At 38.0% G+C, this 19,505-nt stretch overlaps 1 protein-coding gene across 3 annotated transcripts in view; it reads right to left on the reverse strand.

Moving 5' to 3' along the window:
- eml3 (EMAP like 3) overlaps window positions 1-19,505 on the reverse strand; it is a 75,297-nt gene that overhangs the window by 32,864 nt on the left and 22,928 nt on the right. For 2 of the 3 annotated variants that reach the window (XM_047386098.1, XM_047386099.1), the window contains exons 2-9: window positions 14,383-14,559; window positions 14,088-14,208; window positions 11,695-12,174; window positions 9,398-9,508; window positions 9,130-9,158; window positions 3,615-3,650; window positions 2,554-2,674; window positions 202-351 (exon numbers count right to left, since the gene is read on the reverse strand). In XM_047386098.1, coding sequence (XP_047242054.1) covers window positions 202-351; window positions 2,554-2,674; window positions 3,615-3,650; window positions 9,130-9,158; window positions 9,398-9,508; window positions 11,695-12,174; window positions 14,088-14,208; window positions 14,383-14,559 — 1,225 coding nt within the window. The remainder of the gene's footprint in view (window positions 1-201; window positions 352-2,553; window positions 2,675-3,614; window positions 3,651-9,129; window positions 9,159-9,397; window positions 9,509-11,694; window positions 12,175-14,087; window positions 14,209-14,382; window positions 14,560-19,505) is intronic. The other variant, XM_047386100.1, reaches the window with a different exon arrangement.

Raw genomic sequence — 19,505 nt, forward strand, 5'->3', positions numbered from 1 at the left:
AGCATAGAGTGCTAAAATCCTGCTTGGGAATCTGTTTCAGCATTAAGATCAAGCCTAACACAATCCTAAATGTTCCAAAATACAACCAAAAGTAAAGCTATAAGCTAACATTTTGAAACGTCCAGTATTTAATTAAACCAATTAAATCAAGAGAGTAAGTTTCTCTTGATCATATGAAGAGGATTATTTTGTTTTACTCACCATCGGACAGAGTCCGTGTGTTTGCGATAGTGGCGCTGTGTGCGGTTGTTGATGTGATAGAGCACAATTACACAAGCAATGAAGTACACCGCTTCGCCCGATGGAAGGAAGAATAAATTAGCCCGGCAGTCCCGTCCACGGTAACCATAGCTAAGGACAGGATCAAGGTAGTAACACACAAATCTTGCAATGCAACACTACAGATGACAAGAAACCATTCACACATTTAAACATTTTTAAATTAAGAGCTGTTATTTAGATTAATAAATAATAATGTTCTAAATTAATTAATGACACGGATCCAGTTTTTTTATTTTGCTTAATAAGCTACAGTGGATCTAGAAAGTCTACTAACCCTCTAAAAATGGCAAGTTTTAATGGTGACACCACAACAAGTCATTTTACAACTTTGTTCCACATTTAATGTAATGTTTATACTGAGCAAATCAAATAAAGAACTAATCTTTTCCATGTAAAAAATAAAAACGTTTACATGTGCATAAATGTGCACAACCTAAAACAAATACTTTGTTGAAACAGATTTTCATTCAGATTCAGCTAAATTAAGACCTGCCATCAGTTATCGTGAGGAATCTGATGAACCTGAAATGAAGTTCAGCATCCCTTAGATAAAGTCAAGGCTGACAGAAGAGTCTACAGTATTCTTCATACGTCTGTACTAAGAAGTATAGTTGCCAAGAAATCACCCAGGCTTGGCTCCACTCTTCCTAAACTTTGTGGGGGAATATTTTAAGGTTTCATGAAACAAAAACATTCAGGCCATAATAATAATAAAAAATAATAAAAGCATTAAGCATATTAGAAAAATGTGTAAAAAAGCACAGAAAACCAAGAAACCAGCTGAAATATGTCAATATTTAGAAAACACTCCTGCTGTTATGTGTTGATAATATACTGATGGCCAATAGAAAAAGTTTTTCATTATCAAAGTATTACACAGAGTAGTACAACTGTTAAAAGCAAAGAGACCTTCGCAAAAAAGTCTTACTAGGTCTGGATGGTATTAGAAAATGTTATGAGGTGATATTAGATGTGATAAATTCCTGTTTTCTTCTTTCCTTTCTTTCTCATCTGAGCTTCCATCACTCTGTGACCTTTAGCATTTTGGGCAATGTCATCTGTGTCCAGTGTGAGCATCTGTTGACATAAGACTGCCCAACTGGCTAAGTATTACATTAGCATGAACAATGCAAGTTCATAACACTTGGGATTAACAGGCCAACCATCGTTGCCCAATACTACAGGGTCCTCACTAATGTTTGTCTTTCTCAGCTCTACAGGTTATAGCAAATAAAGCTGTTACTCTTTCATAAGTGTTGTCACTCTCTAAACAGTCCTTTGCAATATGAATATTGCACACACTAATATTGCAGTGACGATATATTTGCTGTTTGTTGTGCAGTCCTAGGTCTTACTGTTGCAAAACATACAATATACAGGTTCATTTCTAAAATTCAAAATTTTCCAGGAAGTGCTGTGGAAAGATTATAATTTCTCTATAAAATCAGCCGTGGCCAGGTGCCCTAGTTAAAGCTGTCAGAAGAACAATCAAGAGTTGCCCAAGAGCCAAAGAGACCTCAAAGACAACTTCAGACCTGGAAGACTTGGAAATAGCAAGTACAGTTTTATTCCACAAAAACAATAAGCAATGAACTCAGGCAAAATGGCATCTATATACACTCACTGCACAAGACTACACTGCTGAAAAAAGCATGATAAAGCTAGTTTTCAGTTTGTTGCAGAAGATTTGGACAAGCCAGTGAAATACTGGGAGAACATAGTCTGGTCAGATGAGGACAAAAATGAACTCCTTGGGTGTCATTAAACACACCCTGTCTGGAGAAAGAATGCTTCTGAACCTTACCCAAAAACACCATGCAAAAAAAGGAAGGTGGTTTGTGGGAACACCATGGTGTGACGCATGGTGGCAGCAGACATGCTTTTTGACAAAATACATGAAATTATAAAGGTCAAGGTCACTTCCAAATACCAATTAGTTTGAACCCAAAACTGCTCCTAGAGAGCTGAAGATGAAGAAGGATTTCAATTTTTTATAGCATCACATTTAGTCCATGTAAACACCCATATAAACTAAGGAATGACTTCACCAATCAGAAAATTTGGAGAATATTTGGAAGGTAGAGTGATCAAACATAAATAAAGCAAGATGTGGTACGATGATAGACTGTTATCAAAGACTTCCAGCTAAATTGTACATGATAAATGCTACTTTAAAGTTGTAGAAAGTGATGAAAGTACCAGGATTTTTACACAAGCCCAATAATATAAGCACACATCTGTACACGGTGGGACCCAACTGTGGAAGGATACACCCAGTCTAGCTCCAGTCTCTCAGAGGGCAGCTCCATCTTCAGGTTGTCATAGTTCTGGATGTTGGATGGGACGTACATGGTTATGGGTCGGCCGCGGATGAACATTTTAATTGACTGTTCTGGAACACAACCAATGCCACAGTAATGTATTAGACCAGAAGGGATGAACAGCATAAACAGTATGTTTGCTTTCAAATATTTGCTTTTCTCTGTTGATTTTTAAAAGTAAAAACTAATCACCATTGTACAAAGCTCTTCTGGCTTTGCCGTTACTTGTAGCCCACATTTTGTATGATAACTTTAAATAACGACAAATAGAATCAAGAAGTAAAACAATATTTTAAAAAAATCCCATTTATTCCCATTCCCATGTAAAATGATTTACATAACTTCAGCAGCATGTGTGTGGTTATCCTCACAATGCTGGGGCACGGTAGAAGTAAATGCACACTGAACATAAGATTTTCTAGCTTCGTCTATTATTACAGGGTATGTGCTACAAAAGAAATGGTTAAACTTTTCTCTCCAATGTACAAGATATTGCATTTCCAAGAAAAAGGGAGCTTGTGTGTGTTTACAGTGCTGGACTTTTAATCTGAGAGATAAGTTACAGATATCTTTGTAAAAGGCTGAGTTTAGAAAAATAGGGTGACAAATTTACTATGACTATTTTATAACATCTTTGCGTTCCTAAATACACAATAGAATAGTATTTGCAAAAACTAAGCTATCATCTTTCTACTTCCTGTGTACACTGAACTTACTCTGTCAGTTCATCCAGCACATTGTACAAATGAACTCTGACCCCAGGACTTTGGCCAATTGGAAAAACACACAGTGTTTTCCAATTGGTCCACAGTCCATCAAAGGTGTCTCTGTCCAAGTGTCAACAGAACATAAACTCCACATCATTTCCAAGACTCTCTCAGCACGGTTAGATTAATCAGCAGGTAAATGAGGACAGTAGAAAACTGTGAAAGGAATAGACCTGGACATTATAAAAGACTTTGTTGACTTCCCTCGTTACGCAGATACAGAACAACGTAATTTGATATGTACCTTGGCTGTAAGTTCCTCTTCTTGCTCCAGGCAACCCTGTGAGCAAAGGAAAGTTAAAGTTTAGCAGAAACAAATAAAAACATTTTTATTTGCATATTTAAGCTTTAGAAATCAGCTGGTTTTAATCTTTGCTGGCCTAACATAACATCCATAACGCACCCTCATGTATCAGCAGTAGCTTCCTACATACTGCTAAACGGGACATGTTAAACGCGGCTAAGCAGAGAATGTGTCTGGAGGAAAAGCATAAAATCAATAAATTATCATTTATTATTTTCCCATAAGACAGATACTATTGCCAGATACGCTTAGCATGTGTTTTTTTATTCATCTGCTATGAAATTCACGAGAATGTAGTTCTTTTTATATGTCCTGGTCCTTGTCCCATTCTGAAAAGCTGTCAGCTAACAAATATGGTTCAGGCTTCTTACTTTTTATCTAAGCTGAGGGCTTTAAAGCAGTTCTTCACTTCAAGTGAGACACTAATCCCCATTTATTATTGAGAGTTTATTTCAAGACGGCCCACAAATAAATCTTCTCAGAAAATTGGCTAGATGTCAAACAGACTGACTTAATTATCATTAGTTTTTGTAAAATACTTTTTGGCATGTTACAACCTCATAATTTAATGTTTTTTTGTTGCTTTTTTAGGAGACAGACCAACATAATTATTAAGTGGAAGGAAAATTTGAATTTCTTTCAAAGCCTTATTTAAAAAGCATGAAAAGCCCCCTCTTCTCTGGTACAGTGCTATGATATGCTGTCACCTATTAATATAAAGTGTAAATTCAGCTGTTCTGTGAAGGCCACAGAAGCTTGTTAGAGAACATTAAAGAAGAAACTCCATCATGAAGACCAAGGAACAATGCATGTAAAGTGGATTGCACAACTGCAAAGCTACCAAGACATGGCCATCAGAGACGTAGCCAAGAGGCTACCCATGGTAACTCTGGAGGAGCTGCAGAGTTCCATAGCTTAGGTAAGAGAAACTATCAAAAGGAAACTTACCAGTTGTGCACTCTACAAATCTGGCCTTTATGGAAGTTTCAGGGAAAAAGACATTGCTGAAAGAATTTCATATGGCAGAAAACTAAAACTTCACATAACCCCAAAACACAAAATGTACCAAAATGAAACTAGCGTTGGCATCTTCCTGCTATAGGGGCGCTTTCCTCAGTGACATAGAAGCTGATCCAAGTTCATTGGACAGAGGTTCACCTTCAAGCAGGGCAAAGATCCTAAACATGCAACAAGAGCTACAATGGAAAGGTTTAGAGAAAAGCATATTCATGAGTTGGAATTGACCAGTTAAAGTCCAGGCATAGAGTACTGTGCAAAAGTTTTAGGCAGGTGTGAAAAAATGCTGTAAACAAAGAACGCTTTCAAGTGTTGGGGCGCGGCGCTGATGGTGTAGGGGTTAAGCGTGCGACCATATATGGAGGCTACAGTCCTAGTCTGACTGAACAAAGCTATTTTCCAAAGAATTGGCAAAAAACTCTGACAAAAAGGCTGGTAGAGACAAACATAATTGCAACTGTAATTGTAGTGAAAGTGGATCTAGTCGTGGGATTTACTCAGGGGGCTGAATGGAAAACAAATTGTTAAAACTTTCATTTTTAAAAACAAATTGAAAACCTTCCACTTCCACAATTATGGGCTACATTTTTAGTGGAACAATTTCATGGTGTATTTTCACAATGAAGTATCCTTTGAACACTGAGAACATTTGCTCAGGTGATGTATGAGTTACCCTGCAGACGGAAAGTCAGCAGGCCAGTTTGACCTCCCGCCACACCAAGTGTTAATGTGCGTCTAAGTGAGATCCACATTGCACTCATTATTTTAAGCATGGGTGTCTGTTGGAGAAAAAAACACTGTGGCTGTTTATTACTGCCAAAGTCAACAAAAGTTACTTTTTAAAATGCAATTATTTATTTTCTTTATTCTGATCAAAACCAAAACTAGCTTTTTGATGAAAGATATGCGTCAGGAGTTCAAGATGAGCTCGGAGTCAGAGCTAAAAAAGGCATGTTGCAACCTAAACAGCAGAGCAAACCATCCATCAATCTGTCATGGAGCACCAGTGCTGCTCAGCTAACCACATGGCGGATATGATTCCAGGCTGCACCCACACAGCTCAAAGCTCCTGCACTGTCTCAGTTCCCAGCAACTCGTATGTAAGGAATAGGAGAATGTTAGCAAGTTTGGGCAAGTAAGACTCTTAGTAACTAACATGACCCAGTCAGTTCCTTGACGTTGGAACACATTAGAACTCTTCACACTTCAGTTATTTTTGGTACACAGGCTATTTTACTGGGTGCTAAATTAGGATAATGACATCACTCTGAAACTAAAGTCAGATTGTGTTGGAGGAACAACAAAAGAATAAAAACATATTTGTAACCAATGGTAGCAAACTCTTTGATTTAGTTCGTCTTAAAAAAAACATACTACCATTTTCACCTGCGAAAAACAACATCGCTAAATGAACTTTTTTTTTTTTTTTTATCCAAAATGTCTGTTTCAATTACACTTCATACCCCATAATCGACTGTGAAAGGTTTTATATGTGGAAGGTTTTAAGTCTGGATTTTGTAGGCCACGATTTGTGTGGATTATCTTTAATTGTTGCTGGTTGTAATAGATCAAAATACAGACAGGAGGCAGTGAAATCCAAACTCCATAAACTCCCAACAAAAAAGAACTTCGGATACAAAAAAAGAACAATGCACAGAGATAAAGCAGGGACCATTGCAGGGAGCGAACAGTAGCTTGATAGGAAAGAACTGACGATCTGACAAGGGAGAGGCATAAATGTTGACTAGGTCGGTTACTGGAACAGAGAAAGAGGAGACTTATTACTCAATGGAGAACAGCTGGTCTGTTATTGGGAGGTGTGGATCTTTGTATTCTTTTGTTATTCTGCTCAAGGTCAGTCACTATTGGCCGATTTCACTTCTCCCGAATTATGACTGGTTAAGGGGGGAGACTAATCTGGAGCAGAGACAGAGATAATTGCAGAAGAGACGGGAGAGCGACGGCGGACAACAGAAGACTCTGAAGTCTGTAACAACTTTCTGAGGAGTTTGTTGTTTCTTAATAAGTGCCACAACTTATCTATGGGGTATCACCAATTGACGGCTGATAGACAGACTGAAGTGGTGTTCATTGAGTTGTGATACTGGAATTATGCATGGTAGCTTGTTTAGACCGGCTACAGGGAATCAGCTGCTTTGGATTTCTTTTTCCTTCTGCCTTTACAGCAGTCCGGCCTTCTTGGAGACTGGTCAGTATCACCGCTGTGAATCTAAGAACCGTGGTCAGTGTCAACAGGATCAGGCCTGCAACAGGGTGATGGAGTTAAAACATTTAGCTGAGACCGAAATGACTTTTATTTGTGTTTGTGTATGTTCAATATATATTGGTTTGAATTCACTTAAAGAGCTTAGAAAAGAAAAGGAAAGTCTATGTTTCTGAAAAAGAGTGATTAAATAGTACACTGATTTTGAAGGTATCTACATTTATCAGACTATATATTTTTGGCAGTTTGTTTTGAATTTGAGGGGGGAAAAAAAGGGTAAATACCTGTCTTTTCTTTCGAATTTATTTGCCAGACATAAAATCCGTGGGCAATATATATATATTTTTGTTTTTAACCGTGTCCAGTCCAGCAGAGTAGCACTCAGAATTGTTGTCTGAGTGCCAAGAAAAACCCCAACAGATTTACTTTCATAAGTGGAGTATTGCAGCAAACGCTTTAAAGCTCTGCTTGATATTTATAAAAGAAATTTTATTAGAAACTGCTTTGGGATCCTTTCAATTGTTACGGACACGGAGACAGAAATGAAAAGAAAAAAAATAAGCAGCATGAAAGAGAGAGAGGTGGGGCAAAAAGGAAAAGGGGAGAGAAGGAGAAAAGATTGGAGACAAGAAGGATGAAGAGATTACAAGATAACACCCTGCTTGCTTTTACACCCACAGAAACATACATAATAACAGCTTTTTTACCAAAAAGTGCCCGGTACTTATGAAGGCCAAATGTATTTAGTGGTAGATGCGGCTCAATATAGAACATTTGTGTATCTGTTAACACCTGAATCTAAACACCTGTGGGTCTGAGTGTGAGTGCGCTTGTGTATACAAGGATTCTCCATAAAAAATATGCAATAGCGAGGGTAAAGAGCCACAGAGCTGCCCCCTGGACCTGGGACAGATACGGAGGAGATCCGAGCCATAGACATCCAACGGCCTCCCAGAGAACAGAAACCCCAGGAGAACCACCGCCGGGACTACCGCAACCCCCCCATGGGTTAAATTATGTGGCTGCAGAGTTGCTAAATATAAATAAATGGTTCATAGCAAATAAAATCTTCTTGGGGTGCACTGTAAAATAAAAAAGGCCCAGAGTGCTACATCTAGAACCAAAAAGTCCATCTGACCAATGCACCTTCTTCTAAACGTTTGCAATGTTCCCTACATGGCTTGTTGCAAACTGCAAGCTTCTCCTGAGTTTTTTCCCTTTCTTCTCGCCGCTCTGCTAGAACACAGCAAAACATTTGATACTTTTTTTGTAAAAATAATCTGAAAATCACTTCCCTTTCACTTCACAATTCTCAAGTAGTTAGTGTTAATCTATCACATAAAATCCACATAAAAGTTGTTGAAGTTGTAACATGACAAAATGCGGAAAAATCCAAGTTCATTGCACTGTCAGGGTTCCAACATGCTGCTGTCACGCAGCACTGAAGGTATTCCAGTCTGTTTAGGTGTCTCTGGCAGAACCATGGTATAAGATTCAGGCAGATTTTGGATTTCGCAGCATTCAGAGTTTCCTTCTAGTGTCAAACAGTAACTGATGAAAGAAAAACTACTCAAATAGCAAGGTACCATGCAGGCACACTGTAAGCACTACTGGCAGGTGGAGCTGTAGCCCAACAGGAGCCATGAATCTCCAGCACTGACATCATGCTTCCAGTTGGAAGGCCTATTTTTAATGTTAACAAATCAAATATATTTTGATAAGGTAAACATGACCAGTTCTTTCACAGCTTTACTGATATTTGCTAGAATGAATGATTTTATGTTAAACATTCTTATCAATGCCTGACTGTACACTTCAGGACTGTTCAAGAACTCCATGGCTTCATATGAAAGAAGACAAAGATAATCTTTATGTGAAATGCATCTCAAATCAGTTCATCAGGGTTAGCAAAATGGCACGTTTAACTAATGAGCAGTTAATCAAGTGCATTAAATTAGCAGCACCAGGCTGCTATTGAGGCAGCAAGGGTGTACTTAGTTTTACACACAACATCTCATGTTGGCTTTGTTTAAAAAAAGGCAGGACTATTGCGTATTTTTAACCTGACATTAGATTACCTTTAGAACATGGTAAAGACCAAATCATGTTTATTTCTTAATAGCTTTAAACCCGTGAAGTGAAAGAGGCTGTACTTTCTTTTTCAAAGGAAAAGTATACTCATCTGGCCAGAGCAAAACAGTTTTAAGGGCTTACCTGCACCTGCTATCAGCTCCTTAGCTCGGCTGTGGGGACAGAACACATTCAGCTGATAAACATGAAACTACATGATCAACAGCAGAATAGATGCATTATTCTCTGACTTCATTATAACATGGGGTGTATCTGTGAGGAATCCTGTTATGAAAATCAGTGTCCCAACAACTGTCTTTTGGAGAGGATATGTGAGGCTGCTGGAGCCAAAGGAAAAAGTGAGCTGAGAGTTAATTTGGTGTGTGCTGTGAATGATGGCAGTGTGCCTCACTTCTCCAGGCTGGGGGAGCGGGTTAGGAGGTTGGCTGAAGACGCTGCCTTCTTATCCAGGCGCTTCCTCTGCTTCTCAGGGTTCCCCAGTTTCTCACTGTTTCTACGAACCCTTGAGTGGCACAGCACAAAAGGATCAGCTTTCAAAAAAATATAATAAAATAAAATAAAATAAAAGAATCGCTAATAAATTCTACAATCAGGGTAGGAATTATCCAACAGCTAAGGCATGCAAGGGGCAAGAGGATACCAGCATGATAAAATGCATGCAAACAGAGAAACAGGAATACCTACTGCAATTTAATTTTAATACTGATTTAATTTCTCTATCTAAACCAAATTTAGTTTGATAACAGTCTCAGTTCTCATCACAAAAACGTAGAAGATTTGCTGCTAAAGAAGCCAAACTAATTAGCATAAGATCAAGGTAGTAAAGCTTTTAGTTTGACAAAAAGTACACAGAAACTATCCTACTTTAACTGCCATATCAGCAACAGTATCAGCCATGTTCATCTGGAGAAACTGGTTCACTGAAGGACTCATGTTGATTTGATTTGATTTGACTTGACGTGTCCTCTTTAAATTTTCAGATTTCATGTATGAATTAAAAATGATCTTGTTAGGTGTTAAATTACCTAAATAAATACTTAGACTGGGTGAAGGTTTGGTATACTCTTTACACAACTGCTTTTAATGCATTGCAATCTTCAGTATCTGAGCCACTGTAGCACATTTATTCTTTTCTTTTTCAGCTTTTCTTTGGTCGATTTGCTGCTGTGTTTGGGGTCACTGTCATTTTAGTGACCTGTTTGACCAGAGCTTTAGCTGTAAGGCAGATGTCCTCACATGTAAGCCTAGATTACTTTGGTATGTAAAATTCACAGTCAGGAACCAGACTGTATGTGACTAGATTTGAATCTGAACCTGACTGCATTAGATTAAATGGTATATATCATAATATGAATTGTTTTAAATTAGATATGAATTGGACTTGTTGACTTTGTGGGTGTGACGCTATATGAGTAATTGAAAGTGAATTAAATAACATTTACTGAATATTTTGATGGAAAACCAGCAAAACGTCTCTTTAACAGTTTCTTGCAACTGATGATTAGTTGATGTACCAAAAGCACCACAAAGAACTAATAAAAGATCAATTTATTGCTTCACTGTAACCCAAATATAAGAAGTGAAACTCAGTTGGCAATAAACCTTCTTCCTAAATGTTTAAGGAAGCGTTTAGTCATCACACAATTGACCATATGTTAAAAAAAATCTAAAATTCCTTTACAGTATTCTTTCTTTGGTCTCATCTTCACCGAAATCAGACATAAATTATTTTTTTAAAACAATTATTTGAAAAACATCAGACATATCACACAGAATTTCTGTTGACAAACATATTTGATCTGATCTCTAGAAGGGTGCAAGGCATTTACTTGGCATTTAAGCCTTTGATCAGGGGTAGATCAAGGGCCAAAAGGCCACAACTGAGATCCTGAATGTATGTTAGTCATTAGAGAAAAAAAACCTTCTTCAAAGCCACAGAAAGCAAAAAGGACAAAAAGTAAGTCATGCATGTACAAGAACCAGTTTAAGTAAACAAGAGCAGCTGTGCTTCAGCACTACGTTCTTTCCAGACCATTGTAAAGGTAGTTATTGAAAAGGGTTGGAAGAGAAGAACAAAAGTAGTCATCCCAGAATTTGATTTGTTTAAGCACAATGGTGAGCGATTCAAAGATTAGATTATTTCTGCAAAACCCAGTTGAACAGCGGTTGTCTTTATCTTTATCTAATCCGTTATATAATGGGCTTTTCATTCATTTCTCATTTAATGTTGCCTGTCTGGACAGATGATCTTTGAAAAGTTACAACTACTGAGTGTTACAAACTCCCTAACCTATTCAGTCTAAGCATGTGTGTACTGCTACCCTCATCATACAATTTTTTTAATGTCCCATGTTGACCTGCCCTCATATCACATTTTCCACTTGCTTCAGTGCAGTTAATGTAATTATGGATATGTCACTCAGCGTGACCAAATGCTCCACTACATGCTTTTCCAACACCCTAATAAGACACATGGGGAAAAAAATAATGTTCGGATTAAAGCAGGAAACAGCCCTCAATGTTTCACTTACAGATCACTGTATTAAGGGGGGGTCAGAACAGCTGGAGTTTGCAGAATTCAAATCTGACAATAGTACAGTTGATTTAGTCTTAAAAAGCCATGCAATCAGCTACAAGAAAAGATTAATCTGGTTAGGAACAAAGCAGCGGTGAGGCAATCTCACGCACAGCGTCCTGTCTCCTTCCTGGATGGGGGATAGGGGTCCAGAGCGAGAGCTGAGGTTTTGGTCTGAGCCAGGTGAGGCTGAGGCAGAGCGTGGCTCATCCGGAGAACAGCTTCCATCCTGGAATTCTTCCTTCTGAAGGCATCTCACCGTGGATGGCTGAAAGTGCTCCTCCACTGACGGAGCCGAATTCATTTCTTTTTTTTGGTCCCGTCTGGCTTCTTCATCAACCCGGTCCTCCTCCTCTTCCTCCATACTAGGGATATGGTGGAGCTTGCCTCGTGTCCCGTCAAGCGCAAGCTGCCCTGGAGGAAAGGCATCCTCGAGCTGAAGGCTCTGGACGCCTTCTGAGAGTGAGAACATGGTGGGCTCAGTCTGAGTTGACTTATCCAGAGATGGCAGTCTTTGGTGGCTTTGGTGCTCCGAGGAATTTACGCCTCCTATGTGGCCATTAGCATTGCTCACATTGCTCTCAGACTGTTGCCTGAAGAAGGTACAGAGGTTGGGAACAACACAGACCAGTCATACAGTAAGATAAACATATGAACACAACCAAAGCGATGAACAGGCAAACATCACTTAAAATGACTATTTATATATGCTATAAATAAAACATGATCCCCTTATGATCCTTCATGTTAATGGCTCCGGAAATCCTACTAATCTGTACTTGAATGCCACCTTTCTTTTGCAAGTCTGAAAAAAAATGTAAATGTGGCCTTATCCCTTTGTGTTGAAGCTCCTTTAAGTTAAATTTTAGCATTCAGTCATCTCTGGTAAGAGTCTATCACCATGGAACATTTGGACTCGGTAACATTTGCCACTCTACCTTCCAAAGGTTTTATCACACTGTGAGACCATTTCTTGTTCAGAGCCCCCTTCAAGTGAGCCCAGATGTTCTGTTGGATTTAGTTCATAACTCTGTCTCGGTCATTCTAAGACTTCTCCTTTCCTGCCATGAAACCATTCGACTGTTAATTTATCTGCATGCTTCTGTGATGCTAAAAAACAAAATCCTCCTTGATTTTAATCTTTCAAGTTTATCTGAAGGTTTTAGGTTAAAATTGGTTGGTATTCACAATATTAGTTAATTCAACCTTGGTTTCATCTGAAAAATAGTAACACCACAGCATGATGCTGCCACCACCATATTTCACTGTGGTTTGTGGTGTTCTTATGGTGATGTTAAGTGTTATTTTTTGGGCCAAACAGATGTTTGGAATTCAGGCCAAAGGTTGATGTTTAGTTTCATCAGACAATAACACATTGTCCCAGACTGTTTTGAGAGAGGACTGGATGTCTTCTTTAAAAGAAAATATATCTCACAACCTTACTCTTTAGTCCAGACATATGGAGAACACTGAATATTTTTGTCAAATGCAGGACACAACCCGTCTTTGTTGGAATTTCCTACAGCTCTTCTAGTGTTCCTGTTGGCCTCTTGGAAGAATCCCTGAGCAGTTTTCATCTTGTTCTTTCAATCATTTTGGTGAAAACATCCAATTTTAGTAATGTCACTGTTGTTCCATTTTTTTCAGTTAGTCATTACTTTCTTCATTCTGCAGTGATAAATAAATAATGCAGTGGATTTTGTAATACCCTTCTCCTGACTGATACCTTTATACAATAAGGCCCTTCTGTAACCTCTCTGCAATCTATGGCTTTAATTAAAGGATGCACATGTGCAAAAGTCAGGAAAATCTAAGTAGGACAGCTGAGCTTTATATCAAGTTAATCAGATACAATATAATTGATCTAAGGCATCCACGAAGACTGAATGCCAAAATTCAATCAGTATTATTAGTATTAGCTGAGGGCTGTGCACACATGTGCAACCAGATTATTGCATAATTTGCTTTTTTTGCTTCTTCCCTGGGGAAGAGGGAGCAGGTTGAAAAAATATCATCAACAAGGTTTGAATCTTGCCAATATTATTTCTGAATGGAGTTTGCACATTCTCCCTGTACATGTATGGGTTACCCCCGAGTACTCAGACTTCCTGCCACAGTCCAAAAACATGCATGTAAGGTTAATTGGTCCCTAAATGGCCTTTAGGAGTAAGTGTGTGCATGTTTGTCCTGTGTGTCTCTGTGGTGACCTGTGAAAGAGCGGCGACCTGTCTGCGGTATCCTTGCAATGACAAGCTTCTAAATACAATAGATGGATAGATAATCTAACAAAACTGACACACAAAAGCTTTGATTGAAGCAGATAATGACACGGGGATGCTCTGTAATTCCGTCGCTATCATCATGACTAAGTAAACCAACTAAACTGTCACTTTTTATTAACATCTAAAATATCAGTTGGCAAAAATGAGAGATCATTAGCAGTCATGCACAGCTTAAGGTAAGCAGTGTGGCTGTAAAAGGTTGCGTCGCTCTGAATGTGAATCACCTAGCAGCAGAGGCAGCGTGGTGAATTCCATCGTTGGGTGAACTCGCTGAGAGTTTTCTGACGCTGCTGAAACCATCTGCGTAACACACCTGGTTGAGTACCCGTGCAGCACTGGGGTTCACTGAGGGGATCAAAAGGAATGTTCCATATGTTTGCAGGCAATCACTGTTTCTGCATGAATGATTATAAGAACTTGACAGTATATTTGACATAGGCTATGATGACCTGGATTTACTCTGGTCAAAGTAAACTTTGACAGAGTTCCAACTCCCAAAGCTCAGCTCTAAACACTGACCTGCTATCAGCTGCTGCTTCAGTAAAGGGAGAAGCTGGTCATGGATGCGGATTCTCCGCAGGGCATCAGCCAGCGATGATTTCAGCAGCGTGATCTCATCCTCCTGCGCCTGCAGGCGCACCTCCATCGTGGAATTCCGGTCAGGGTAATCGGTGCTGCCGTCTGCTGACACATCATCTGCAAATCATCCAGAAAAGATTCTATGTGAGCATTAATACCCTAACTGTATATATACCATCTGTTCGAAGAGGTTCATTTAGAAACTATTGTTTTTCCTCTCACCTTTAGTTTTCAATTGTTTTTCAAAATATTTCAAATCCTCTATCACCAACTGACTGATATTGGCAGTACAGCTTACATTTATTCAAAACACCATGGTAAAAAGTTAGGATCCACTGATCTCTGATCAGCTCTGCTGGAACCAAGCTGATGTAACTTTCACACAAGGACAAATCTGAAACAAGCTAATATATTCACATCGTCTCACCACGGCTATTTACCCCCATGACAGACGGCATTTCAAAACTGGATACCTCTAACATATTCAGCACAGGCTAAATCATGACAAGTGGATCAAACAACTTGGATTTTATAATGCTAGTTTATGGGATAAGAAAAAACACAGATTGCTAGACATGAAGCCAATCTGAAAGAAGCCTTCATAAAACATAAAGCTTTGTTTATAATGGAATTATTTACTATAACACATATTGTGGCTGCACAGATGGTCCAGTAGTTTACACGGTAAACAAATTATACCAACTTGTCACAAATGGGCAGAATATGTCTCATTCAATAACAAATTTCACTTGAAATGCATCCAATAGAAACAACTGAGGCACCACTGCTATAATTTTAATATGTGGGAAGAACTAAAATACTCTATGCTTATCTTTACTGTGAAGAACCATCAGCACATAGTAATTCAAAATGGCCCTCACTGCTGAAAGTACATTCTCTTCATTTCCAAGAAAGAACAGCCAGAGGCCTTTTCTAAGAGCAGTGATGATGAAATAGCCCTCCAGTAAATCAGTTGAACAAAAAAGTCCACAGTGAATCATAATCACAACATGCTAAGACTTGCATAAGGCCCATGGCTGCTTAATATACTCAGCCGACAACTTAATGATATGTCATGATGTATGCAAACAGCTAGCAGCTGTCACAGGCAGGAAAACGGCATCAGAATCCAGTATTCCAGCATCAAATGTTTCCTTTCATGGAGATTAAACCTAATAAGAAAATTCTGTATATTTAATAATAGAGTTTTAGGAAATTTCAGAACGAATAAGAGTGGATAATACTCCGAGTAATTTATGATAAATGTAGGACTGAAACAATTAATCGTATCAATCGTGAATAATCATGTATTGAAACGACGTCACCTAATTTAGTAATCGCATTATCGTTAACTGGACTATACAGACTCTAGAACATGTCATTTGCTGAAAGAACTCACTCAGAGCAGCAATTAGGCCAAAATTGTACAAAAATGTACATTTTGATTTGAGATAAAAATCTTCGTCTGTAAATATGCTCGATCCAGAACTCCTCAAGTGGCACAGTTTTAGTTCACCTGGTTCAGATTCTGTAAGAACTCTCCTATTAAGCACCTTTCACTATCTGATTATTAATCGATTAATCCAAAAAATATTCGACAGATTAATTGATTAGCAAAATAATTGTTAGTTGCAGCTCTAGATAAATGTCTGACACTGTACCTAGTTCCGCTGGAGGTTTCTTCCTGTTAGAAGGCATTAGTTCCTCTCGGCTCCTGTTTATCCACCTGGTGAATGTCAACTTCCTGGCAAACAAAAAGGACGAGCTTTTCCTTCTCAGAACAAGAACCTCAGCACTCAGACAGTGCCTTGTGATGAAAACTGTTGCAAACTCTACTATATAAACTATTGGTAACAAACATTTCGCCAGTGGGCCAAAATAGTCAAGCAGAAAATATTTGTATTTCTTTTATTTAAAAATGTGACAGCATTTTTTATTTTATTTTAACTGTTCAACAATGAACTAAATACATATTTTAATAAAAATGAACAAATTAGTCTAATTTTTGTAGAAAAGAGATCTGTAAACTATTGCAGATCTGACAGAAAAATATTCCCACACATCTGCCTTATAAAAAGAGAGGCATGCAGTTTCCTAACGTTTTTTGAGTAAACTGGTTTCTATTTCTTGGGACAGAGAAAGGTTTAATCTATTCTCAGCAAGAAGAATGGGAAGTGGGTGACTTTCATCAAACATGCTTGCTGTATTCGGCCAAGTATTGAAGTCTGCTTAGAAGGAACATTTCTTTGATAGTTGTAGTCTTACTTATATGGAAGTTAAAATTAAAACAAAACGTGAAACAAATATTTGTACTAACATTTTTCATCTCAAGATGATTTTCATTTCTCTGCATAACTTTAAATCTAGCCCTAAAAAGTGTCCATCTGCACCAACCAATGGGACAAATTCTGAGTATTTTGGATTGATCAAATTAATAAACTGTAAATCATAATCAAACTCTAAAAGACTGATGTTTCTGACAAGTACTTACAACAATAAAACATTTATTATAGCCAACACAACTAAAAAGCATAGCCTTTCTGAAAAGAAAATGACTTTTCCTTAGTTGAATACAAACATACAGTATGTGTTAAAGCCCAGTAGCTCCAGTTACCTCATGCACAGAAGCTACTGTCTGGCTTCACACACCACACCCTCTCTGTCTCTGCACGTCCATCCCTGGCCTTTACACAGTGTAACTGAAAGCCACAAGTGCTTACAAAGCCATAAAACTAAGAACATTGTCACTTGCTTCGCAAGTGGGAAAACCTGCAAAATCAGCAGTGTATCAAATACTTGCTCTCCCCACCGTAATTATCTTTCAGTCTTTTAATATTTATTATTGGTTCTCTTTTAATCTTGCAACATTTAACTTACCACCCAAAAATCTGATAAAGGCTGATTTCTAATATTTTGAAAATGTATCAACTATTTTAGTAGCCCGTTTAGAAATATAAATGGGCATTATGATATAAGAAAAATAATAGAAAAAGCTTAAAATCTGTTAATGTAGAATTTCTGAATGAATCAAAGTCCTTTGTTGTCTTTGTAATGACTAAGCTAACAGCTGTTTATCCCTGTCTTCATATTGTCCACTCCATTAGATGGATGGATGGACTCTCAGCTGGAGAACTTTTAATAATAATGGGAAATCATTTTCTAAATCCACAATTAAAACCTTTGTCCTCAATTCTAAATAGTAAAGAGTTTCTCATTTAAGGTATAAATTACAACATAATGAATGAGACAAAGTGAAGTAAATAAATGAGTTTTAAACTTCTAAATGAACAGAACAGGAAGTGCTTTTATTTAGATATGTTTCACCAGAAGTGTCATTTTAATGCTGCAGCTAACTTAACAGTGAGAGAATGTCAGAGTTACATTTAATTTGTTTCCTTATTGATCCAAAGTCATTTTATTGAGCGTTCAGTTGGAGAAACATTCCTGTGTTCATTATTATGAAGCTACAGCTAACATGAACAGATTGGTATGAGCCATTAACATCCCATAATAATCCACCAACATCAATGGCTAATAATCAAGCTCCTTTCACAGTAAAACATCCACAGCAGCTGCAGTTTGTAGCTAACATACTGGGATCCTTTCACTCTTTATTACATGAGATAGAAACTGTTACTAAGACTCAAGTCTCGGACCAGGGCCTGTATTCTCCAATCACAAAGCTCCCATCATAGCCTAAACATTCCTGCAAAGGAGTCCTGGCTTAACAGTTATTCAGCTAGCTGCAGAGAGTCTACCATAGTGAGGTGTGGTTGACCCCGTTGCTAGGTGTGATGCTGTCTCTTAAAGCTGTGGTTGGTTGTTGCAAAAAATGGGCTCCTAATAATCAATAGAGAGAAATTACCCGATCATAGAATTTAGACTGGATTAAGAAATGTGTAGATCATAATAATGAAACTTAGCAAACTTAAATCAATTGTCACGCAGCATCAAAATGTTTGAACCTTATTACAAGCTTTTTTTGATTTGCTTATTGTTGTCTACTTACCATGCTGGTCATTGTCCATCTTTATCTATCTGATTAATCTGATTAATGTGGACATTCAGCTGTCAGCATTTTACTGTTTTACAATTTTACTGATTACCTTCTTTTGTATTAAGAAGTTTGATTTGGTAAAATCAGTCAGTCATTTTCTACCGCTTATTCCATAGTGGGTCGCGGGGGAGCTGGTGCCTATCTCCAGCAGTCTATGGACGAGAGGCAGGGTACACCCTGGACAGGGATTTGGTAAAATGTTCACCAAATATTGAAAAAACTTGGAGAACAGAGGAACAAAGCCTGGTGTTGGCACAAGTGGCAGAGGAGAACAGAGGAGTGTTGAAACATACATTTGGTCCCAGGATAGTAGTATTTAAATTCTTCTGTACTGCAGTGTTTGTACATGTTTTTACTTTTATTCATGGTTATTTAGTATTATTAGTTTCTATAATTTATTTATCCTTCTTAATATTACCTAACTACAGGTTGACCTTTAACCTGTCCTGCTGCTGAAAATATTTAATTTTCCCGTAGGGGAATGATAAAGTTTATCTTATCTCTATATTAATAATTGTATGATTGTTATAGAAGTTTATGCGCTCATTTACTCGACTATTAAGAGGGTGTATCCCTGTGCGTTCGAGTCGGTTGCGTTTTATTAATTTACTGTTATTCATTGTAGGAGAATATCTCTCCTTTCTCTCCGTCTTTCCTCCATCTTTATGCTTAAGACACTTTTAGGGTCACTAAAAGTCGTCCTGACTACTCTTAACATCCCCTCACGTTAGGAGCTCTATGGTCTAAGATGCTTCGTGAATAACTTTTATCTTACCGAGGGAAAATTCTGAGAAAAATTCTAAGATTTTTCTTAAAATCGCTAGGAGCTACTTTTAGCCTTAGGATTCTTTGTGAATATGGGTCCTCAAGTCCCAGTCAAGTCTCAAGTGTTTAGGCCACAAGTCTAAGTCGAGTCTGAAGTCTTTTATTGTACGCAGTGTATGTAATTATCTATATCCCCTGTACACCCTCTTCTAATTTGGATACCTGTTTCAGAGAAAATATT

The sequence above is a fragment of the Girardinichthys multiradiatus genome, chromosome 14 (genome assembly GCF_021462225.1).
Source record: "Girardinichthys multiradiatus isolate DD_20200921_A chromosome 14, DD_fGirMul_XY1, whole genome shotgun sequence".
NCBI classification, from domain to species: domain Eukaryota; kingdom Metazoa; phylum Chordata; class Actinopteri; order Cyprinodontiformes; family Goodeidae; genus Girardinichthys; species Girardinichthys multiradiatus.